This window comes from Aspergillus clavatus, genomic scaffold, assembly GCF_000002715.2.
Source record: "Aspergillus clavatus NRRL 1 1099423829805 genomic scaffold, whole genome shotgun sequence".
NCBI classification, from domain to species: domain Eukaryota; kingdom Fungi; phylum Ascomycota; class Eurotiomycetes; order Eurotiales; family Aspergillaceae; genus Aspergillus; species Aspergillus clavatus.
The window spans coordinates 3,408,702-3,432,303 of NW_001517094.1; the positions used below are offsets into that span (position 1 = coordinate 3,408,702).

At 52.7% G+C, this 23,602-nt stretch overlaps 5 protein-coding genes across 5 annotated transcripts, besides 22 other annotated features; 3 read left to right on the plus strand and 2 right to left on the minus strand.

Annotated features, from left to right (window-relative positions):
• The first annotated feature begins 803 nt into the window (after positions 1 to 803).
• Positions 804 to 833: a microsatellite.
• Positions 834 to 1,401: 568 nt separating this feature from the next.
• Positions 1,402 to 1,431: a microsatellite.
• A 283-nt stretch (positions 1,432 to 1,714) lies between these two features.
• Positions 1,715 to 7,028, plus strand: ACLA_029400 (DNA-binding E3 ubiquitin-protein ligase SNT2; the record flags this gene model as incomplete). The annotated part of the gene is made up of 3 exons (XM_001269637.1): positions 1,715 to 2,486; positions 2,557 to 3,040; positions 3,101 to 7,028. 3 exons carry the CDS (start codon positions 1,715 to 1,717, stop codon positions 7,026 to 7,028), a joined length of 5,184 nt encoding a protein of 1,727 aa, XP_001269638.1.
• Positions 7,029 to 8,718: 1,690 nt separating this feature from the next.
• Positions 8,719 to 8,751: a microsatellite.
• Positions 8,728 to 8,751: a microsatellite.
• Positions 8,752 to 9,078: 327 nt separating this feature from the next.
• Positions 9,079 to 9,112: a microsatellite.
• Positions 9,079 to 9,113: a microsatellite.
• A 520-nt stretch (positions 9,114 to 9,633) lies between these two features.
• Positions 9,634 to 9,656: a microsatellite.
• A 632-nt stretch (positions 9,657 to 10,288) lies between these two features.
• Positions 10,289 to 10,312: a microsatellite.
• A 936-nt stretch (positions 10,313 to 11,248) lies between these two features.
• pdeB (3',5'-cyclic-nucleotide phosphodiesterase PDE2) lies at positions 11,249 to 14,521 on the plus strand (the record flags this gene model as incomplete). The annotated part of the gene is made up of 5 exons (XM_001269638.1): positions 11,249 to 11,429; positions 11,508 to 12,111; positions 12,172 to 12,234; positions 12,289 to 12,455; positions 12,510 to 14,521. The coding sequence occupies 5 exons, from the start codon at positions 11,249 to 11,251 to the stop codon at positions 14,519 to 14,521; spliced, it is 3,027 nt and encodes a 1,008-aa protein (XP_001269639.1).
• Positions 14,522 to 14,809: 288 nt separating this feature from the next.
• Positions 14,810 to 14,838: a microsatellite.
• Positions 14,839 to 15,254: 416 nt separating this feature from the next.
• ACLA_029420 (SelT/SelW/SelH family protein) lies at positions 15,255 to 16,054 on the minus strand (the record flags this gene model as incomplete). Its single annotated transcript, XM_001269639.1, has 3 exons — positions 15,255 to 15,439; positions 15,536 to 15,692; positions 15,917 to 16,054. 3 exons carry the CDS (start codon positions 16,052 to 16,054, stop codon positions 15,255 to 15,257), a joined length of 480 nt encoding a protein of 159 aa, XP_001269640.1.
• Positions 15,718 to 15,742: a microsatellite.
• Positions 15,833 to 15,890: a microsatellite.
• Positions 15,833 to 15,907: a microsatellite.
• Positions 15,835 to 15,902: a microsatellite.
• Positions 16,055 to 16,468: 414 nt separating the features above from the next.
• Positions 16,469 to 16,497: a microsatellite.
• Positions 16,498 to 16,621: 124 nt separating this feature from the next.
• Positions 16,622 to 16,658: a microsatellite.
• Positions 16,659 to 17,130: 472 nt separating this feature from the next.
• On the minus strand, positions 17,131 to 17,643 carry ACLA_029430 (guanine nucleotide-binding protein subunit gamma; the record flags this gene model as incomplete). The annotated part of the gene is made up of 3 exons (XM_001269640.1): positions 17,131 to 17,193; positions 17,308 to 17,365; positions 17,492 to 17,643. 3 exons carry the CDS (start codon positions 17,641 to 17,643, stop codon positions 17,131 to 17,133), a joined length of 273 nt encoding a protein of 90 aa, XP_001269641.1.
• Positions 17,223 to 17,249: a microsatellite.
• A 158-nt stretch (positions 17,644 to 17,801) lies between the features above and the next one.
• Positions 17,802 to 17,855: a microsatellite.
• Positions 17,856 to 18,231: 376 nt separating this feature from the next.
• Positions 18,232 to 18,266: a microsatellite.
• A 121-nt stretch (positions 18,267 to 18,387) lies between these two features.
• Positions 18,388 to 18,412: a microsatellite.
• Positions 18,388 to 18,413: a microsatellite.
• A 159-nt stretch (positions 18,414 to 18,572) lies between these two features.
• Positions 18,573 to 18,604: a microsatellite.
• Positions 18,573 to 18,639: a microsatellite.
• A 933-nt stretch (positions 18,640 to 19,572) lies between these two features.
• Positions 19,573 to 22,955, plus strand: tif32 (putative eukaryotic translation initiation factor 3 subunit EifCa; the record flags this gene model as incomplete). Its single annotated transcript, XM_001269641.1, has 4 exons — positions 19,573 to 19,614; positions 19,728 to 19,952; positions 20,021 to 22,395; positions 22,463 to 22,955. The coding sequence occupies 4 exons, from the start codon at positions 19,573 to 19,575 to the stop codon at positions 22,953 to 22,955; spliced, it is 3,135 nt and encodes a 1,044-aa protein (XP_001269642.1).
• Between the last annotated feature and the right edge of the window lie 647 nt (positions 22,956 to 23,602).

Sequence of the window (23,602 nt, forward strand, 5' to 3'; positions counted from 1 at the left end):
AATTCTTTTCTTTTCTTCTCTTCTGCTTCTTGCTCTTATCCAGTACTAGTACTAGTATCTATCTACTACCTACTGGGGTCACCAGCCAAATAAATAATAACAACCATTCCCATCTCCTCTGGTTCGTCTTTTGGTGGAGGACCCGTCATATTAACATATCGGGACTAGGGGGGCAAAAGGGACAAGATATGGACTGGTCGGGATCCTAGACGGCTTTCTTGTCTTGTCTTGTCTATCATCCATTTCGTTCTCTCTTTTTTTTCCCTTTCTTCAATTCATGCACCGTTTCCTTTTCCTCCTCTTCTTTACTTTCCTTTCCTTTCTCGTCTCTTCGTCATCTTCTTCTTCGTCTTCCTTGCCGTCGCCGTCGCCTTCCTCGTCCCGCTTTCGCTTCGGCCGACAACTTTTCCTCCTTGTGTTTCTTCTTCCCTTCCCGCCCCATCAACAAATTCCCCATCTTACCTGGTTCCTTTCCCGATTTCCCCTTCATCGTTCGGTCTGGGCAGTTCCTGGTCTTGTTCTTGATTGAAGTTGATACACGACTACTACTACGACGACGACCCCAACGACTGTATGAGAGTCCGAGGACTAAAGCGATCTCCCCTAGTCTCAAGTATCGATCCATCTAGGTAGGGTAATCTTCTTCTCTTCCATCTACCGGCAATCCTGCATATACCCATCCATCCCCCCCAATCCATCCATACCTTATTACTAGGCTGCGAGCAAGCCACTCTTTTTCGGCTTGTTCCTCCTAGTTCCTGTAACTTGACCTGGTCCTTTTGCCTCGATTCTTTTCTTCCTCCCTCCCTCTCCCTCTTCCTCTCTCTCTCTCTTCTTCTTCTTCTTTCTTCTCCGTCCGTCTTCCTCTCACGAACTCACTCGTTCGATTCACCCCACGAGTCTAATTCTCCCACCCTCCCCCCCAACACACCGGTGATTCTGTGAGACTGTTGCTCTTGTGTTGTTCCCTCCCACGCGCCGTCACTTGAACTCTATCCATCCTATCATACTTCTTCTCTTCTCTTCTTTTTCTTTTGTTCTTGTTCTTTCTGTTCCCCCTTCATCGATCTCCATCTCCCTTGTGGCCATTCTCTTCACATACCCGGGGTCCTCATATCTTTTACCTCGCGACTTCTCTTCCGAACACTTTGAAGCTTTGTCCCCTCCATACCTTGTAGTCTCCTACTGTGTGGTCAGGTCAGGTCAGCTTCGAGAATTGTCGATCTGGGACTTCTGCACATCCACCATCTCTGATACGCGATTGACCCTTCTTACACAATACACACCCCTGCGGGAACCAGGCAAAGCTCCTGGCACCAATTATTTCCCTCCCCCATCTTTCCATACAACCACTTCCCTTTCCGAACTCATCTTCGGTAGGGAGACTATCGCGTCACGGGACTTTCTCTCTCTCTCTCTCTCTCTCTTTCTTCTCCTTAGTTTCGCTTGCATATTTGGTTCCTTCATCGTTTGATGCCTTTGCCATCCACGCAATCCTCTACACAACCCAGTTTCATGAGGGATCGTCTTTCCGTCACGGCCCGTTGCTGAAACTTTTCTTTTTTTGCCTTTTCCGTGTTCAAGGCCAATTCGGGTGTTTCTGACTCTGTTCTCCTGCTAATACGAACACAGCACTGGCGGTACGCTACATTAGCCACCCCTGTCCGTGTAATTTTTTTTATCATTCGCTTCTGCCGCCATCTGAGGGCTGGTCATGGCCTCCTCGGACAGGTCGCCGTCCCAGAAGCTTTCTCATCACCAACAACACCAATCGCCCCACGTGAAGCCTCACTCTTCACCTTCGGGTGCAGCGCGTCGCATGCCCACCCCTGGTCAATCATCCCGAAGGGGATCTACAGATTCTTCCACCAATGTCGGCACCGCCACCACCAATGAATCATTATCACAATCTATGACCGCCAGCGCAACTCCAGAAGTTGCAGGTGCCGAACCACCCAGCACCTCCGCCACCCCTGCGCCTTATGGCACTCGATCTAGGGGTCGCAATGCAGCACCCCGCCCCAACTATGCGGAAGAGCGTGACATCGACATGGATTTAGAGATCCTGACTCCGGCAAACAGAGTCAAAAAAAGTAGTGGCGCCGCAACCCACAACAGCACTAACGGCGCCAAAGCTGAGGGTGAGAAGACTGTCTCGTCTTCAAATTCCCGAAAGAGCCTGACTACGGTGAATGGTTCCAATCCCGCTTCCGCGAAGGATGCGATCCCCGGCACATCATCCTTTTCTGCAAAACCGGAAGATGGATCAGCTTCCTCGGGTTCGTCCAAAAAGCGGAAGCAGCCAGCCAGCGCCCCCAATTCGAATTCGGCAAATGGTAGCGCGGCCAAAAAATTATTTACCACCGCTCCTGGTCTCGATTCCAACCTGGCACCTGTGACTAACATGGTTTCTTTCGAGAAACGTGGAGCCCGCCTGAAGGATGGCGCTTTGGTTGCTGACGATGGCACAACATTCGCCGTAAATGGTAAGCGCTTGCTATGCTGTGCATGTTCAGCCCCCACCAGGCACAAGATTTACTGATATGTTGGAACCAGATCATGTTTATCTCATATGTGAACCTCCGGGAGAGCCGTATTATCTTGCTCGAATTATGGAACTCCTGCCATCCAAAGACAAGCCGAATGGGCCGATAGAAGCGCTACGCGTGAATTGGTACTACAGGCCGCGAGATATCCAGCGGACTGTTGCGGATACAAGAGTAGTCTTCGCCTCGATGCATTCCGATACGTGCCCGCTTACCTCCTTGCGCGGAAAATGCCAAATCAAACATCTTTCAGAGATTGAAAATTTCGAAGCGTACCGGAAAACGCGCGATTGCTTCTGGTTCGACAAGATGTTTGACCGATACATCCATCGCTACTACGAGGTCGTACCCACGAAGAAGGTGATCAACGTCCCCGCCAACGTCAAGAAAGTCCTCGATGAGCGATGGAAGTTTGTCCTTGTGGAGATAGGGAAGCGGAAAGAACTGTTCAGCGCAGTCAAAACCTGCACAAGATGCAGTTTATACGCTGCAAAGTATGTGACTGCAAGAAGATCCCGATATGGCACGAGGATTGCTAACCTCTTTTTTAATAGTAATGATTCCGTCGATTGTGCTGTCTGCCGCAATACCTATCATATGCATTGTGTGCGTCCTGTTTTAACCAAGAAACCCGCCCGAGGATTCGCTTGGGCGTGCGCAGCTTGCAGCCGTGCGCAGGAACGGAAACTCGAGGCTCGGAACACGCCGACCGTTGGTGAGGCTCCAGCCGAGCCAGAGGAGGAGATCGTGGAAGAGGAGGAAGAGGACCTCAATGGCACTGCTAACGGTACTAATGGCAGTACGCCGGCTCCGACCGAGGAGGTTACCATTCGACCCGCGACAGCAGAACAGATAGCGCAAGCTCGGATGTGGCCATATCGCTATCTGGGAATCCACTGCCGCGTGGAAGATGCGCTTGATTACGATGACCGCATTTACCCGCGAGCCAGCTCGCGATTGGGACCCCGCCACCAGGCAGTGGTCAATCCATGGCCAGGTCGCCCTGTTGAATACGCCAAGCCGATTGATATCAAGAAGAAATATCTGACCAAATCCGGTCGCAAGGAATCCAAACTCTCGAAGGAAGCCCAGGCTGCTATTGAAGCAGCAAGACAGGAAAAAGCGAACCGGCCAAAATGGGTTCAGGATGAACCGGTCGGATACATTCGTCGCGGCGAAGATGAACCGGTCTCAGTTAATGGGAAGCCGACCCGTACCGCCGAATTGCTGTTCAAGATGCCCACTGCGTCACAAATATCCTCTCGTGGCGAAGACGATGCGCCTGCCGCAGAACTCAGCGCTGCTGATCGCGAGAAATTCATGGATGAGTATATGGAACGGGCCAAGGAACTCGCACCCCAGCTGGGGGTGGAGAAGTATTCGACTAACTTTCTCGACAAGGCTTTGGAGCTTTTATACGCAAACAGTTTCGACGTTGAGGCCGCTTTGGCGAAGTTGAAACAGCAAAACAAGTACAAGGATCTGAAGGAACCACATTTACGTCCTGAGGAAGTCAAAGTTTTCGAACAAGGCGTTGCCAAATACGGTTCCGAACTACGCTTTGTGACCAAGCACGTCGGCACTGTGCCGCATTATCAAATTGTTCGATTCTACTATATGTGGAAAAAGACCCCTCGCGGTCGGCAAATCTGGGGTAACTACGAGGGCAGAAAGGGCAAGAGAGAGGCTAGACGACAGAGTACTACCGCCAAGCTTGTTGATGACGTGGCTGACGACCAAGACGATTCAGCTTTCGACAATGGGAAGGCGGTTGAGAAGAAGCGCGGCTTCCAGTGCAAATTCTGCTCCACGCGTTCCTCACGACAGTGGCGACGCGCGCCAGGTGTTCCCCCAGGCACGACGACGCCGAGCGAGTCGTCGTCCAAGAAGGCGGATAAAGGGCCACAGCTTACGGTGGCTCTTTGTTTGCGATGTGCCCAACTCTGGAGAAAATATGGAATCCAGTGGGAGAGTGTGGACGAAGTCGCAAAGAAGATGGCTCAAAGCGGCAACAAGTCCTGGCGCCGGCGGGTCGATGAGGAATTACTGACACAGCTTCTCGCCTCCGAGGATCCGGCTAATATCAACAGTACCACAGCAGCCGCAGCGGCATCGATCGGCATACCAGTCAACGCCACTCCGCCAGCGCAGCCACAGGAACCGGTGAAGAAGAAGGCAAAGAGTGGCGAGAAGGACAGTGCGGCCACCTCGGCGGCCACGTCGGTCGAGCCTGCGCCCAAGAAGAAAGTACCGGTCGAAAAACCGCCAGAACCGGCACCCATCGTCCCAGATCCCCCCAAGGCCAAGGTCCTCCCCTGTGCCATCTGTAACAAATTGGAGCCTGTGGGTGACCAGCATCTGTCTTGCCGCGACTGTCGCCTGACTGTTCATCGTAATTGCTACGGTGTCAGTTCATCACGGAATTGTGCGAAGTGGCTGTGTGACATGTGTTCCAATGACAGAAACCCCATGATTTCGACTTGCTACGAATGCGTTCTGTGTCCTGTGACCTGGACGGAACATGAACTGATGGAGGCGCCCAAGGTTTCGCACAAGAAGAAGACGGAGAGGGATCGGGAAAAGGAGCGTCTGGAGAAGGAGATGGTCCAAGAGGCTATCAAACTCTACCGACAGAGGCAGGAGGCCGTTGGTAAGCCTATCGGGCCTCGCGAGCCACTCAAACGAACGGCCGGCAACAATTGGGTGCACGTGACATGCGCAGTTTGGACCCCGGAGATCAGATTTGGAAACGCCAAAGAACTTGAGCCCGCAGAAGGATTCGGGCTCATTTCCGCCGACAGGTACAGGGATGTGTGCAAACTGTGTAGGACCAGCAAAGGCGCGTGCGTCACCTGCAATCACACCGGCTGCAATGCCCGTTTCCATGTTGGATGCGCGTTTCAGGCACAATACGTGTTCGGATTCAACATTACGCCCGTCAAGAGTTCCCGACGGGACACTGTGAACAGTATACGGTTGGGCGAGGAGGTGGGAGCAGCCACTGCGGGGATCTGGTGTCCCCATCATGCACCCTCATCTGGCGTTCATCAGGTGGGAGAAATGACCGGAGAAACCGGGCTCAATGCTCTCCAGCAGTATGTCCAGTCGTATAAGCAAGCTGACCTGACTTTGCCTGGAACCGTCCGAAGAGCGGCATATGTTCAACAGGCTCTGAACGCTTCCCAGCCTGCCACGACTGCCAGTACACGCCGTTCTTCTACCATCAACGGCCTTGTCACTGCCACCTCGCATCCACCACCACCCCCGAAGGACAGCCAGAAGGTCATCGTGACTGCGGCCCCCGAGCAAAATCCTGATGGAATGGTGATCGATTCCGGCAATCCTTTCCCCCGCCAGGTTGCGAGCCCCGAAATGGAGCGCAAATGCTGCCGTTGCTCTACGTCGTTCAGCCCTCGCTGGTGGCCCATCGACAATGCCCGGCGAGCGGCCGTTCTCAACAGCAGAACATCAAGCGTGAACGGGGTCGGCATGAGCGAACCCGCGGGCAGATTCCCCCATCCATCTTCTGCCAGCCCACCATTTCTTTCTCGCAACCTGTCCCAGCACTCGTTGTCCAAGTTGAACGGAGAGTACAACATCGGCATCGAGGGCCCGCTCTATGAATGCCACAAGTGCTATCTCAAGACGGCCGTGGCTCAACCGTCCCCCGAGCCTCGCCCTTCTCCATACCCCGCGCAGCGGCCTGTGTTGCCAGCTCCCCGAATCTCGGAATACCAGGTCCACCCCTATGGGACACATGCGCACCCGACGCCTCCTCCGACTGGGCCCACTGGGGTTCTCCCAAGACCGCTTGGAGCAGCGCCTTCGCACAATGGTCCAGAATGGTATTCGGGATACGACCAGCGTTCGACCGAATATGGGGACGGGAAATTGCGCAATGGCTTGCCCATTCCGGGATATCATGGGGCCCCCCCTGCTGCCCCAACCCTTCCCATGAACGGGTTCCCGCATCCGTCCACGGCTCACCATGCTCCTCCCCCGCCACCACCTCACTACCCCGGCGGAGCGCCTCCACCTCCTCACCAGTCGTACTCGGCTCACCAGAGTCCGTATGCCCCGGTATCGATGCCGTCACCCCATCCTTCACATGCGCCTGTGTCCATGCCATCGCCCCATCCATCGCATGCACCGGGTCCCCGCCCGTTTGCCTCGTCGGCATCACCGCCTGTGGCGCAAGCGACGATCATCCGTCATTCGCCGCAGCATTCGCTCAGCGCGCTGAACGGAGGTCCCCCTCGGATGTACTCGGTGGATCGCGTCCTGGGCGCGCCTACTCAGTCACCTATCGTGGCGCACGCGCGGATCGATCCCCGTGGGTTGACACCTCCAGGAAAGTTGGAAGAGACTTCGGTGGGGCCGGCGGGAGGAGCAATGAGTACTGGTCGCAGTGCGACTGTCAATGGGACGAACGGGGGGTCTGGGGCCAGTGCCAGTCCGTCGTTGAAGAATCTACTTTCATAAACCATGAGATCGTGGTATAGAGTACGGCCATGTATGATATTTTCTTTTTCTTTTTTTTTTCTCTTTCTTTTTCATCTGATGATTGTTCTGTTGGAGCCCAAACTGTTTCTGGCATTAAAATGGGGTTGGGATACTCAATTATGATTCTGAGCGCCGTCTGCATTTTGACAGGTCTCCCTTTTGTTCATTTATTTATACGCTGGAGATTTTCTTGTTATTTGTTTTACCTTATTGGGGGGGGGTGCAGGAGGGTCTTGACAATCTTGATCGCTAGACTATGGATGAGTGGATAGAGCAATGATCATTTTGGGGTGTCATGTCTACCTACCGTCCTCCACATATATACTGTCACGCATGGAATTCCTCCCGAGTTCAACAAGCAAGAATCCGTTAATAATCCTCGCACTCCAAGTCGTCCCGACTCCCGAGTCTAGACTATTCCTTTCTACGTTCCTTATAGTAGTAGATTGGTAAGTTAACAAGCGAGATAGAATGCGGGGTAGGCAACTAGGCATATGTCAAATACGATCGACTAAATCCTACAATCGAATGAGTATCATTCTCCGTCCTGAATCCTGGCGAGATTTCGTCGGACGGGCTGACGCTAGGAGGGTTGGAGCAGTCTGTGGTCTACCTTAGTTGCCTTTCTAGTAGTACCGTCGTACGGGGCTAAGGATATAGCTAGATGGTTATTGATTGTTACTCAATACTAACTTCCCTCTGGTCCCCGACTCCCCTGTAGTACAGAGTAGAGAAGATAGATAGTCTGAAAAATAGTTCCCTCGATGGTTGATCAAGTTGGGATGTTGAAATTGGACTTGACTGGATTAGAGTTGGGGGGGGGGAGCAGTCATCATGCTTGCCAGTTGCCACCATCATCACATCATCTCTCAATATCACTTATAGATGGAGTAGTAGGTAGGTAAGTAGATACTAGATACAAGGGTAGTAGTAGCGACTAGCGAGCCTTGGATCACGTCAGTGGCCGCCACTGATAAGTTTTTCTTGGGACTTGGAGTGGGAAGACTGGGATGAAATGTGAATTTGGGCAAGGGGCTGAAAGGAATACGGAGTAGGTGGTTGTTGATTGATTGAATTAATTAACATTCATCAACGGGACTCCGTGGATTACGCCGTGCTGCGCCTCGTCTCGTCCTGTTTTCCGTTGACTCGGTCCTGAGGACTCACAGTTTACTGATGTCTACGGAGTACCTGTACATCTTCGATACCTATTCTTGACTCCCACTGTAAATCAGGCCAGGTTTACCTAAATAAAAGCTCTGATTATTTCCAGTATTGTGTAATAATCTCCTCGTTACAAGCCATCGTCCACCCAGGGAACAAGCACTTGGTGACTCAGCAGGGTTATTTCAGAATACGTAGTACATCACGGGCCCACCGAATCCGCAGATGCAAAAATTAAATTACCTTGCACTCTATCTCCCGTCGCCACTAGGTAGCCCCGGTCGTACTTTGGGTTTTTGCAAATGCAAGGTAATGGTTTAGCCGGGATTCTAGAAAAAGTATGGATACGGACTTAGTTGCAAGTTGCAGCAACCTTGCACATGTCCTGCGAGCTAATTGCTTGATTGAGCCCAGTGTCATCTGTTCTCACTTCTCAGTCTCTCTTGTTCCCAGTCGCTCTCCACTTAGTACGGAGTAGTATCTACTTAGTCAGTTCAGCCTGTCAGGACTCCGAACTCTGGACTCTGGACTCTGGACTCAGATGACTTGGGCTGCGCTTCCCTTATCTTGAAAATTTGACATTTTTTTTTTTTGGTGGAAAGAAAAAAGTACAGTATGTTATAACCTATAATACAGCGGCTTTTTAGTAAGTTGATATCTAGTCCTTCTGCATCTCCTTGCATTTCTTTGCAGCCCACTACATATGTGGATGGTGTTGTGACTCGCCAGGGGGGGAGAAAACAGGAGATGATTAGAGTCATCTGTCACGTTCTCTTCTACTGATCTGATCGACTGAGTCTATCTTGATTGATTCTTAAGATCGTCAACGTTCAGTCTAGCCATATTTATTACCGATGAGTTGTGTGATGTGATGAGATGAGATGAGATGAGATGAGATGATTTTAAAATGAAATGAAATGAAGCCATTTGCAAATATCAGATATGCAGGGTACGATACCGTATGACGGTATGATACGTGCTGTGGTCCCCGTACGAGTGAGTGAGTACCTCAGGATCGGCCCCATCGCCGAGTCTCTGACGACGCCCGCAGCCGCTGTGCCGCGACCTTCTGGAAGACTCACAGAAAAAGCCAAAGACACGAGTCTGAAGTCTAGATAGATAGATAGTCAGAGATATTTACGGAATAGATAGATAGAGAGTTGATGGTCTGGAGGGAATCATCAGATCTTAAATCCTATGGGATCATACCCATACTAGATATCCATTCGAGGATCCTGATCTTCACGCCATCGCAGTCAGTTAGATCTACTCCAGTCCCAGTCGTCTGCCTATTCGACACTGACTCTTTCTACCAGAATTCCATCGGTGGACTCGCCCAAAGAACCTCATCTCATCCATCCATCCACTCTGGACTGGACCCTCCCTGAGATCGACTGGACTGAACTGAAACTGAACGGATTCTCTCTCTCTCTCTCTCTCTCTTTTCTACTCTTCCTTTCGCTGGTCTTTTCCCTCCTAAAGTCTATCGATCTATCCTATCATTCTAATAAGTCTACCTCCTACCTGATCACCACCACTACTACGACTTCGACTATCAAACCATCACATCAGACCTCAGTTTGTCTGCCATCCCCATCAACTATTCTTCATTTTCTCTTCTGTTCTCTTCTCTTTCTGTTCTCATCTTCCCTTATCTCGGTTTCCATTTCCCAATAACTCCACCCCATTCTTCATACGGGATCCCCGTCGCGTTTCTTTCTGCCACTCCGTCCCAAGTCCTGCCCGGTGGGTGTCGTTACATCAACAACAACCTCCATCCTCACTTCAAAAACCTGCCCCCCCCTTTCCTCCCTCAAGAACCAACTCGTGCGACAGAACTACTACAAGCTTTTAACTCCCGTCGAGTGATCCTGATCGCTCCGTCTCTTTACGTCTTTCCCTCTGACCCATCTCGTGCCGTCTTCTGTTCCCCCGTGTGGCCATAACCGAGGGCCCATCATGGCATCCTGAGCATTCTCTCCTTGGACCTCGAATTATCCTGTCCTCCTTCGTCTAGACGACTCGCGGGAAATACTGCGATTCCGACTATCACCTGGCGCTTTCGATTCGTCATTTTTTATTTTATTTTATTTTTTTTTTCCTTTTGGACGGGGGCTGCGAAACCGAGAACCAATTCGACGGCTTCTGCTGAGTGTCATTCCCTTGCGAAAAACCCGCTGGGGCGACCTTTCCGACCGTTTCACCTGGCCGCTCATACTACGCAAACCTATTTCTGCTGTGATCGATTTGACCCGGCCCCCCCTTTGCGATCGTCGCAACGTGCGTCGCTCCTCGTTATATTGATCTAAGAAGATTTTTGATCATTTCCTTTTCTCATTCGACCTATCTCCCTTCCTTTCCCCTACCTCTTTTTCTTTTTCTTTCTTTTTTTTTTCTTTCTTTCTACAGTGTGAGTGAACCCGAGTCCTATGTTGTGGATATGGCGATCGCGGTCAGCCGGCGTCTTGTCTTCTGTGCCATACTGCAGGGCTGGATTGTCTCAGAACGAGACATCTAGGCAAGGGACTGCTTGTCTTTCCTACTCGCCCATCCCCCACAGGTCAACAATCGAAAACATAAAGGCCAAACTCCTTCTGGTGGAATTCTGCAGCGAACAAACTCATTGTTCGAATTTGCGCCGCTGGTTGGGGTTGCCTTTCGTTTGTTCTCTGCCTTGTCGCTTGCCCTCCTTTTTGTCCTTCTGCCCCCCTGTCGGCTTGCTCCCGTGTCGCCTGCACATGTAGTACTCGATTATCTGGACAATGGGGAATCTTGAGCGCTGACTCCCAATTTACAAAGAATCTATAGAATCAATCACCGATACCGAGTCTCTCATTGCCTACATCGCTTTTCTCGCTTCTCATCCAGCCGCTCGTTTTCCCTCCTTTCCATCGAGTCCATACACATCCGTCTCTTGTGGTTCTCGTCTACCATATGAGACCTCAGCCAAATCGGGCACCTCCTTCCTCCCTTCTCTCTTTCGATTCTTATAAATTCGTGTGAACTGCCGTCAACCCCCAAAGAAACTCTTGGCGATGGGCATACCCAATCCGGCCGAGACCATGGATCGCGTCGAGTGTTGCGCAGTATATATTGATGACCGTGTTCAATCGGAACGCTGGGTGTATCGCGATTCACCCGTGTCCTCGGCAGGGGATGACGAACCCGAGTCGCTGGGATCAGACGTGGCGCTTCTGCTAGAAGTGTGCAATAGAAGTACGCCCCCGGCGCTGGACCTGATTTGTTTCGTGCTTTGCTGACTATCGGGGGCTTTTTTTTTGGGGGGGGGTACAGTATATCTTTGTCACGTTGGAACCTCCCTCGCTACAAAACTTGCCGAACTGAGCGACAGCACTAACAGCCGTTGCACACCGATTTTCGCCTTTTTTGATATCGAACTGGGTCGCAATGAGGATTCTGTTCAATACGACCGTCGGAAAGCTAGCCGCTCTTCGTGGCCCGACGTGGCGCCTCCCTCTCCGTCCTCCCTTCGCCGCGGATTCACATTTTCCTCCCAGTCAGACACCTCCTACGGCCTGCAATTGCTCTCGGGTGTATCCGCAGATATCCAAGTCTCAGATATCCCGAACCTTGTCATTCCGATAGCTGTACTGCGACACTCCCACGGTGGGCCGACCAGCGCTCCGACGCAACAGACGGCCACTACACCCCTCTTTGACCCGCTGCAGATCTCCAAATGCTTAGATGCAGGCGCCGCGGATGTCCTTACCACACCACTTGACCGAGCTCGAGTGCAGGGCTTGGTCGTCCACGCGTACCGGGCGCAAAAATCGGCGCGCAAGGAACAATCGCGCTTTTTGGCCCGCAAGAAATCTCGGAAACAGTCGTGGGTGGGTGTTCACGACCAACAACCGTACGCTTACCTTCGAGAGGCAATGTAAGTTCAACCCTACAACTGCAGACAAGGAGCAATCGCTGATATGTATTGTTTTTACAGGGTGTCCAAACTCATGAAAGGCATATGCAATCCCGAGGAGGTCATTGAAGAATTCCAGGATCGGTGGGTGCATTTTGATTGATTGATTCTGGAAACAGTCGGCTAACGATACAACAGGGACCTAGACGTAAGCGCTGAGCGGCAAAAAGCCGTGAGGAAGCGCCTGGGCAACTGGAACTTTACTGCTCATGCGTTTTCCGAGGACGAGCTCGTTTATGGAGCCTGCCAGATGCTTCAGCATGCTTTTACCCTACCCAACCTGGACCGTTGGCAATTGACTGCATGTAAGTGAGCTATCGTGCCCATCAAACAGGCCAGTCAGTTAATACTTTCTCTAGGTGAACTGCGGACCTTCCTACTCGCGTGCCGCGCTTCCTACAATTCCTTTGTCCTCTATCATAACTTTCGACATGCCATTGACGTGCTACAATCGGTCTTTTGCTTCCTGGTACATATCGGAGCTTTACCTCCATACGGAGACATCTCTCCCAGCCCTGGCTCCCAGTCTCCGATTGCATCTCTCCTGACGCCGTTCGACACCCTGACCCTGCTCATTTCGGCAATTGGTCACGATGTCGGCCATCCCGGAGTGAATAACTTCTTCCTGGTCAAACTCAATGCACCGCTGGCGCAACTCTACAATGATAACTCGGTCTTGGAGGCTTTCCACTGCGCGGCCTTTTCGCAAATCCTGCGTCGCCACTGGCCCGCGGCTTTCAAGGACAGACAGCTGCGGAAACTGCTCATCAGCTCGATCCTTGCGACGGACATGGGCGTACATCAAAAGTTCATGGAAAGGCTAGGGTCACTGCAGGAGAAGTTCTACGCCAACAACAAGTCGGTTGATGGCTGGAAGCCGCAGGACATCGAGATCTACAAGACGCTGGTGTGTGGCCTGCTGATCAAATGTGCCGACATCAGCAATGTCGCGCGGCCATGGGACGTTGCCGAGAAGTGGACCAAGATTCTGCAGGAGGAATTTGCCAACCAGGGAGAGATGGAGCGGGAGGTCGGCATGGAGACGGCTCTGTTCGGTGGGCCGCCGGAGCTGGGAAATATATACAAGCTGGCGACCGGTCAGATCGGGTTCATGTCTATCTTCGCCCTTCCCTTGTTCGAAGGCGTGTCGGACATCCTGCCCCAGCTGCGGTTCACTGTCGAGCACATTCGGACGAATCAATCCCGGTGGCATTACCTGGCCGACAATGAAAGAAAGAAGCAGGCGCTGACAAACCCACGCTACGTTGAGGGCGTCCTCTCGCCCCGTTCCCATAGCCCTGCTGCCAGTTTCCGCGGTCTTCGTCCTCCATTGGCCGACAGCTCTGCCAAATCGGCGCTCTTTCCAGATGACGTGGCGGCCAAGAAGCGCGCAGCCACGGACGATTACTTCGGCACGCTGGACCCGGACATTGATTCGGGGTCGCCCAGCGACTACAATGAGAACACCATTAGTCCCGTGGTGTCGCCGGACACCCCCGGGCCATCCATGGACATCACAGGCAGCCCTCTCCCATCTGCCGTGGCCTCGCGGAAGTCCTCTGGTGCTGTCCCCGACCTCACCATGATCTCCATTGCGGGCACGTCTCCAGAGACGAACGGGGGACAGGCTGATCATCATTCCAATTCCGAGTCCCGGCGCTCGTCGAGGGATGCCGTCATCGCAGCCGTCCTCTTCGCCGACACGGCAGTACATGATGCCGCTGCCCCGGAACTTAACACCAAGCAGGTTGATGGCCATGGGGTAGCTGACGGTCAAGCAGAAAGACCGAGCAGCTCTCGACAGGGACTGCCGCATCGACGTCACCATGCCAACACCAACTCGTCCGGACGCGGCTCAGGCGCGCCAAACTCACAGCGCAACAGTTGCACACGCACGCATAGTGTGAGCACGTACAGCAATACCATGACGCCGATATCCCCTGTGACGAATGCCACCAGTTTCATCACCGCGGACAGTGGCGATGAGAAGCGCGCTTCGCGGGAGGATATGGCGGGCGAGCAAGACAAGTCCGAGGCCCGGCCGGGGTCGTCGAAACAGCACGCGAATGCTGATAAACCACACGAGAGCTATCGTCATTTCAGCGACAGCAATACCTCTCACTCGCACCTGGGCGATGGCAGCAAGAGCCCCGTCACAGCTTCCATCGTGGGCAACGGGTCGAACAGTCCCACGCACTCGATTACCACCACTCCCAGCATCCGGAACGAGGGACATCCTCATTGGGAGGACTCGATGGGCGGCGAGCAGCCCCCCCGGCGACTGCCGAAGCGACGCAGTCGCCTTCGCCTGGCGTTCTGGAAGCGAAAAACGCATCATTCGCATCAGCACGAGCTGAGCGGGGAGACCTAAGCGGCTCCTTTTATCTCGGCTTCTTCTTCATCTGGCCATTGTTTTTCCCTTTCTTCGTGTTTTCTTGTTTATGGTATTTGGCTGCTGGCGATTCATGGTTGGGCCCAAAATAAGAGGATTGACGATGGACTCATGAATGGTATATCCGCTGACGAACTTGGACTTTATGATGGATTGCACGAACTCATGACTCGGTTGGAGGGTTCATCTGCTATAGGGGGAAAGGAGTTGCTGCTCTTGAGCTTCTTGAGTTACAGCTGGCGAACAGTTGAAGGGGAGACAACAAACCTCTCTCTCTTTCTCTCTCTCTCTCTCTCCAACCATTAAGTCTCATTCTTTAACCCCCCTTTTCTCCCTTTTTCCTTTAACATTCGTTTCTTCTTTTTCTCTTTTTTCTTTGATCTATTTTTTGTGGGCGTGTGCATTGCAGCGCCCAATGATGCAACGGAGGCCGGGTGGGAACAGGAAATCAAACTACTACTAGAGATGGGGCGTGGGCTGGCGTTTCTGAGGATCGAAGAGTCCCAACCATAGGTGGACTGGACTTTTGTATCATCTTTTGTTGACATTCATTGATATCATCCGCAACGGTACACAGCCCGTTGCTGAACCCATTGTTCATTTGTTGTTTTAGAACGAGTCATTGCTTTTGCCAGTTGGTTTATAGAGTCGGATGATCTTGATCAATATTGATATTGGTGCTGAGATATTGGTATATGGCTCGACCCCGTAGCTATTGGCAATCCTCGCACTTTTCTTTCTCTTTCGTTGCCTTCTCCGGTGTCTGATCTCCAGCCTGATCCTCCTGATGCTCAACAGTCTTCTTCTCCTCATCCCTCCTCAACGCCCGATCCGTATGTCCCAAGTCCCGGCTGGGATCAATCACATTCCTCACCCGTGCCTTCAACACCTTGACCTCTGTTCATCATCATCGTCATTCATCAGCAGCAGCAAATCAAAAGATCCAACCCCAGAGCAACAAGAAACCAAAAAAAAAAAAAAAAAACACCATACCAGGAAACCCCCCCTCCGTCTTCCGATCCCAAAGCACCACCCCGTCTCCCAGTCCACGTCCACCCCAAATCGTCACCCGGAATAATCCCCCCGTCGCCGGCACAAGCGCCACCTCACCAATCCCCGTCCCAAACGTCGAGAGGAGTTCCTGTGCGAACTGGATAGTTCGCGGGATGGGGAGATTAGCCATGTTAGTTAGCCATGTTAGCCCGGGTTTGATGGGGGTTACCTGGCTGGTACTTGCTGGAATTGCGTACTACCCCCGCACCCGCCATTGTTTCTTGTAAGGGTGGCGGCAGGGGAGAGGGAAGGGGAGAGGGAAGGGGAGAGGGAAGGGGAGAGGGAAGGGGAGAGGGAAGGGAAGGGAAAGGGGGAACGTACGTATGCGGCGCGCAGCATCCATTTACACTGTGTGCAGTATTGGATTGTGATTCGGGGGTGGGTGATGCTACTGCTGCTGGTGGTGGATTGGAGAGGGGGAGGGGCATTTGATTCGAGGGGGGTTATTGGTTCTGTCATTGTCTTTTCTTGTGTGGTCTCTGTGGGTGATGGTGAGGTGAGGTGAGGTAAATTGGTAGATTCAGATCGATAGATAGATAGATATATCGAGATGGACTTGCCTTAGTTAAGTAAGGATGGACTGATGAGCTCCGAGAGCGGATGATGTCAGCGAGTGGAATGATGGGCTATTATTCATTCCATTATTACTAGCCCTGGGCGTAGTACATCTTTCTCTCTTTGCAGGTCTTCGTATGATTGCTTTGCTGCTGCTCTTACGGTTGGAAGGAAGGAAGAAAAAAAAAAGTAATACACACAAATGCTGGGATTGAGCGTCTGCGTTGACTCCTAAGCCAGCCAAATCTACTTTACAAGAAAAAATCTGGGGACTTCACCCGGCCAGGCCGAGGAACGTACTTTTGGAACCCATGATATAAAAAAAAAAAAAAAAAAAAAAAAGAGAACACCGTGCCATATGACTCTCTCCACAGAACAAAGGAAATTGATGCGATCAAAACCACACAAACTCGCGACAATGATCCAGTCCAACCAACAGAGCCAGAAAGGAGGAAGTTTTGGAAGAGAAAGGTAGTAGAAGAAGAAGTAGTAGTAGTAATAATAGTAGAAGAAAAAGGGTAGATGTAGAAGTAGAAGGTGAAACGTCGGCGCATCCTCAAGTGCACCAGATAGCGCACCTGGTGAGATCGACGATGTTTCGCTGTTGAGTGGTAGGCCTCCCGGAATCCCTGCAAGACCAGCGCGCGTTCCTCCAGTCGACCCGTCATAGCCTCCTCGGCGCCCACTGCGCACAGCACACAGCCGTCACGGATTATCGGGTTCATATTCGGCGGATGAGGGAATTCGGTGATCGTCGTGATGGTAGAGAGAAGAAAGAAGAAGAAAAGGCGAAACGCAGTCGCATTCCAAGGATCAAGAAGAAGATGGTGAAGATATTAGACGGCAAACAACAAGAGGAAGAAAGATGTGGAGGAAAGAGGTCATTTCGGCGAGGATATAATAAATGGACGAAGAACAGCCCAAACGACAAGAATCGAGTCGATTGCAATTCGGAAAAGCGTTGAAATGTCATGACACCATTACATGACCGTGCAGCAACCGCCCTGTTGCTGAGGAGCATAGGGGTCTTCGCGCTTGTCGACCTGGAGGGGTTTGTCAGCCTCTTTCTCTTTTTTTATTTTTATTTTTATTTTTTTTTGTGGCTAATCTGTCGAAAACAATTATGTATCGACCGGGGGGGGGGGGCGACCGCATACCTGACCCCATACAGACGGTACCATAAAATCACGGGTGTTGTTGCAGTAGTTGATGAGGCTGAGGAGCAAAAAGCGGATGGTCAGCGTCTAGAGATCCAGTCGAGCGGGCGGTCGGCATTTGCACGCAAACCACCGCGCGATGGAAAGTGATGGGCCGACGAAGAACGCGGACCCCAAGACTTACGACATGGAAGCCTCCGAGACCTTCACCCGAGGACGATCCAGATCCTCCTTTAAACGAGCATTGAGCTCTGTCAACCGACGATATTTAAGATCGGCCACACTCTGCTTCTTGTTCTTAACGTCTCCCCCCGATCGGAGCTCGTAGGGAGCCATCTTGAGGGGGAAAAAAGTTCCGGCGACGGGCGATGGATTTTTATCGGACGAAGTGACGAGTGGGAACGAAAACCCCTCGACGCGACAACGAGGGTGACAGGAGGGGATGGGGGGAGGGGAGGTGAGAGGAAGATCGTGGGAGAAGAGTTGGTGCGTGAAGAGGGAGAGAGGGAGAGAGAGAGAGGGAGGGAGGAAGAGAGGAAGAGAGAGAGAAAGCTTTTTTGGCGCTGCTGGATTCGGGGGAGTAAGGGGAAGTTCGGTAAAAGCGGGCGAGGAAAAGGGAGGGGAGGAAGTAGATAGTAAGTAGTTAATTGAGATGGAAGTATTATTAGAGAGACCACACAGCACACTTCTCTCTGAAAAGGAAGAGAAAGATATGAATCAGAGGAAGGGGGTGAGGCTGAGGGTCAGTTGAAAAAAAAAAAAAAAATCCAAAGAATGAATGGATGAGTGAACGAGAGGAAGAGGTGGGAAAATAATGAAGGAGAAGGAAGAAGAAGAAGAGTTCAATCCAGATAAAAGGGAAATTAGAGAGGATGATGGGATGGCACTACAGTATTAGAGTCGATACTGGATTATTAAAAAAAAAGAGAGAGAGAGAGAGAGAGAGCGAGCGAGCGAGATTGAAGAATGATCGATCGACTCCTGCAGAAAGGAAGAATCCAACAGATATAATCAATCGTGACTAGACAGAGATCCAATGCTGATCGACTGACTCTATATGATCATCAACGATGGCCTCATAGACAGACAGACAGACAGACAGACAGGCTGCAAAAAAGGAATTGTGGGCGATGAGAACGATCCCCCTGAACGAGTGGTGGGCCTGCAGTTGATCCGTGCTAGTGAGAAGATGCTCCGTTGATATGCATGTTTCCAACCACGCAACTGTCAACTCTTGATCTACTACTACTGAGTCCTGACTTTTATACTACTACTACTACTACTACTACTACTACTACCCACTATCACACAATTACTAACTACTCCTACTACGGACTGCAGAATATATCCTCTCTCTTCAGAGAATTCATGAAGCATCTCACGTGGTCCTGTAATCTTGTCAGGAATGGAATGTAAGAAACAGGAATGTATCAGCATCAGCCCGTCAATACTACTCAATACATCCCATCCCCCCCCACGTAAGGTATGGAGTATGGAACTGTACGGGGTCCGGTATGTGTAATTATGTATGGTATGTATCAGCTTCTAGTCTCCATCCGACATCATATCACGTGATATGGGCATGTTCCCCAGCGGTCCTGCTGTCCGACTGTCCTGCTGTCCTGCTGTCTAGTGCCGCATATACAGTAGATCTATCAGATACAGCCTCACCATCAGGCTCAAGTGTTCACTCAATGAGACGATCAGGAGGGAAATGAGTGCCTGAGACTGATCTGTCACTCTCAGAAAAGTGATGTCTCAGAGTCCGGAAATAACTTGGGTTTGTTTTTGTTTTTTTTTTTTGCCCAGAAACACACCAGGGTGGTCCTTCGAGATTGACATGAAGGAGAACTATAGACCAGATATCATACAGAATTGGTTACCTTATATATTATATGATTCATTGCCGTCGTTGTAGTGTGATCGAAAGCCTACCTGCCTAACTCTTGTAGTAAGCCGTCGAGTATAGGCCTCCCTCACGTGACTCCCATCGCTTATCCCAATGTGGGAACCCCCATCCGGGCCTGTTTTTTTCGTGATTCTCTCCCACAACGACGCTTCGCCCGCCGCCCACACCTTTCCTCTGGCCGACCGTCGCGTGGCAGCGTCATCAAAACGAAGAGAAAAAAAGGGCCTTTTTTACAAAGTCAAATCTTGCTGCCCGCCCGTCGTTGTGCTGACTCGCTATTCTCGAATTTTCCCCTGTGTTAATCCATCCGAGAAGTCTCTTTTTTTCTGTGCACCCCAAGGGTCCCATCGCCCACCATGCCGCCTCCACCCCATATCAAACCGGAGAATGTCCTGAAGGTGAGTGATTATCTGGAGGGGGTGGAACATCAAGCAAAAGAAAAGAAAAAGAAAAATAAAAGGCGTCGCTGGCTGGATTTTGGTGAAACTAACTGGTTCTTTCTTCATCGCAGAGGGCTCAAGAGCTCATCGCCGTGGGTCAGGCTCCCGCCGCCCTGAATGTCCTTCACGAACATGTCACCTCTAAGAGGACGCGCAGCACCCCTATCGTTTCGCTCGAACCTGTGATGCTCCTCTTCGTGGAATTGTGTGTCGATCTTCGCAAAGGAAAGGCTGCCAAGGATGGTCTCTACCAGTACAAGAACATCGCCCAGAACACCAACGTGGGAACGATCGAGGTAGGCAGACACTCTTTCCCCTTTGCGCTCGTCGTCGGATACATGAGACTCACCCATCGCTGCTACAGGTCGTCCTCAAGAAGTTCATCGAGCTCGCCGAGAAGAAGGTCACCGAAGCCCAGGCCAAGGCCGACGAAATCCAGTCCTCGCTGGAATCCGCCGCCCCTTCGTCCAACGTCGAGGATCTGGAGGCCATCGAGACTCCCGAGACCATCCTGCTCGCGACCGTCTCCGGCGAGCAGTCCCGTGATCGCACCGACCGCGCCGTCGTGACCCCCTGGCTCAAGTTTCTCTGGGAGACCTACCGCACCGTTCTCGAGATCCTGAAGAACAATGCTCGCCTGGAGGTGATGTACCAGACCACCGCCCTGCAGGCCTTCCAGTTCTGCCTCAAGTACACCCGTAAGACCGAGTTCCGCAGACTCTGTGAGCTGCTCCGAAACCACGTTCAGAATGCCGCCAAGTACTCCGCTCAGATGCACGCTATCAACCTCAGCGACCCCGATACCCTGCAGCGCCATCTGGACACCCGTTTCCAGCAGCTGAACGTTGCCGTCGAACTCGAGCTCTGGCAGGAGGCTTTCCGCAGCATTGAGGATATCCACACCCTTCTGAGCCTCAGCAAGCGCCCCGCCAAGAACGTCATGATGGCCAATTACTACGAGAAGCTGGCCCGCATCTTCCTCGTGAGCGAGAACTATCTGTTCCACGCAGCCGCCTGGAACCGCTACTACAACCTCCTCCGCCAGTCGGCCGCTGCTCTCGCCGCCGGTCAGGGTACCAAGAAGGAGAACCCCTCCGTGACCGATGCCGATATGACCAAGGCCGCTTCTTTCGTTCTCCTGTCGGCTCTCTCCATCCCCGTCATCAGCACCTCCCGTTCCCGCGGTGCCCTGGTCGACGTGGATGAGGTGCGCAAGAACAAGAACACGCGTCTGACCAACCTGTTGGGCATGGCTCAGGCCCCTAGCCGCGCCGTTCTGTTCCGGGATGCCCTGAACAAGGGTCTGCTCAAGCGTGCCCGCCCCGAGATCCGCGATCTCTACAACATCCTGGAAGTCGACTTCCACCCTCTGTCCATCTGCAAGAAGATCACTCCCATCCTCAAGCAGATCGGCGCTGACCCCGAGATGGAGAAGTATGTTCTGCCTCTGCAGCAGGTTATCCTGACTCGTCTCTTCCAGCAGCTGTCTCAGGTCTACGAATCCGTCGAGCTCAAGTTCATCTACGAGCTGGCCCAGTTCCCCGAACCCTTCCAGGTCACCCCCGCGATGATCGAGAAGTTCATCATGAACGGCTGCAAGAAGGGCGACCTCGCCATCCGTGTGGACCACATCTCGGGCGTTCTGACCTTCGATACTGACATCTTCTCGTCCGCCAAGGCTCTGCACCCCGGCAGTGCGGCTGGCTCCGCCGAGAGTGAGGCCGGCTCCGTTCAGCGCCTGCAGAACACCCCGGCTGAAATCGCTCGCCTTCAGCTCACCCGTCTGGCCAAGACCCTCCACGTCACCTGCATGTACGTTGATCCTTCGTACAGCGAGGTCCGGATCCAGGCCAAGCAGGCCGCCCAGGCTCGTGCCGCGGCCGGTGTTGCCAAGGAGCACGAGGAGACTCTGGCTCGCCGTGTCATCATCGACAAGAAGAAGGAGGCTGCTACCGATGCTCTGCAGCGTAAGCAGAGAGAGGAGGAGACCCGCAAGCGGATCCGCACCCAGCAGCTGCAGGAGGCGGAGAAGCAGAGACTGCTCGACGAGCAGAGAGAGCGTGAGAAGAAGCGGATCAAGGACGAGCAGGACCGCATCCGCCAGCAGGAGTTGAAGAAGCAGCTGGAGGAACTCAAGTCCGGTGTCAAGGGCATCGACATCAGCGAGCTTGACCTGGAGGATCTGGACGCCAATCGCCTGCGCGCCATCAAGCTTGCCCAGCTTGAGAAGGAGAAGAACGAACTCAACGACAAGATCCGTACCACTGCCAAGCGTATCGACCATCTTGAGCGTGCCTTCCGCCGTGAGGAGTTGAAGCACATTGCGGAGGACTACGAGGCCCAGAAGCAACACGATATGGAGGTCTACGAGGCCACCAAGGCCGAAACGCTGAAGGAGGCTAAGGAAAAGCACGCGGAGGCGGTCGCGCTCAAGCACCGTCTCAGCCGCCTGGTGCCCGTCTACAGCAACTTCCGCAAGGAGGTGTCGGAGAAGCGCCACGAGGAGTTCGAGAAGCGCCGCAAGGCTGCCGAGCGGGACTTCGAGGCCAAGAAGAAGCAGCGTATCAGAGAAGTGCAGGAGCGCAGACGTCGCGAGAGAGCCGAGCGCGAGGCCGAAGAGCAACGCCAGAAGGAGGAGGAAGAGCGTGCCCGACGCGAGGAGGAGGAGAGAGTCGCTCGCGAGGAAGAGCGCAGACGCGTCTTGACCGAGGAGAAGGCCAAGCGCGAGGAGGAGAGAAAGTCAGTTTTCCCCATTCGCTCTCAATCGCTATCACCATCGTCTCCATGCTAACGTGGCCTCCTACAGGAAACTCGACGAGATTGCTCTCAAGCAGAAGCAGCGCGAAGAGGAAGCCGAGGCTCGCCGTGCCGCCAGAAAGGCCGGTGTCACAGAACCCCCTCCCCGTGCCGCGGAGCCCGAGCGGACCGCTCCTCGCCTCAACATCGCCCCCCGCACCGGTGGTTCCAGCTGGAGAGAGCGTCAAGCTGCCAAGGAGGCTGCTGGTGGCGCTGCCCCTGCTGCTGCCCCCGCTCCGGAAGCTCCCAAGGAAGAGGCCCAACCCCCCCGCAGGACCGGCGGCGGATACGTGCCTCCTCACCTTCGCTCCGGCGCCGGCGCCAGCGCCGCTCCCGCTGCTCCTCCCGCGACCGAGAAGTACGTGCCCCGCCATATGCGCGACTCGAGCTCTTCGCAACCCCCCTCCCGCACGCAGACTCCTCCCGCCCCGGCTGCCGAGAAGCCCGAGGGATCCGGCGCTCCCCAGAAGTGGGTGCCCCGGTGGAAGCAGCAGCAGTCCTAGAGTGTCTGCACAGGCCACTCTACTGCTTTGCTAGCCCAGCAAAAGCCAAACAAAGCAAGGAAGGTAAAAATAAAAAAGTTCTCTGTTTGGGAAACGTGGCAAGGGCGTGTGGGATTGTGTCTTTGTCTTGGCCTTGGTTCCCCTCTTGCATTCCTTCTCTTAATCTTAACGGTGTCCCTTTTCTCTCTCTCTCCCCCCCCCCGTCTTATCCCACTCTCTCATTCTTTCCCTCCCTTTTTTCCCCTCAGCCGCTTTCGTCTGGTTTATGTTCATGTTTCATGAAGAGAGAAAAGAACTCGGGATCTGTCTTTCCCCTGGTTTTCTCTGGGTTGCCTCGTCATGTTTTGTTTCGACTGCATTCTGTTCCATAAATGAAGTCCAGGTTTTTTTTTCCCCTTAATTCCTTTCCGAACCTTTCTTTTCTTACTTTCCCGCCGCTTCGTATCTTCACGTCAGAACAGCCATGTTGGGATAGATAATGTAGGAAAAAGGGAAATAGGATGTTCTATCTATCACTTCTTTAGTTCTCGCCAGGGACGGATTGGTCCCGTCCTTTTACGCCATGGGGATTTCTCCTGCGCCACACGCTCTCTGGTCCTCATTTTGTAGGTCAATGACCGAGAAGAGAAGACGGGGGGATATCTACT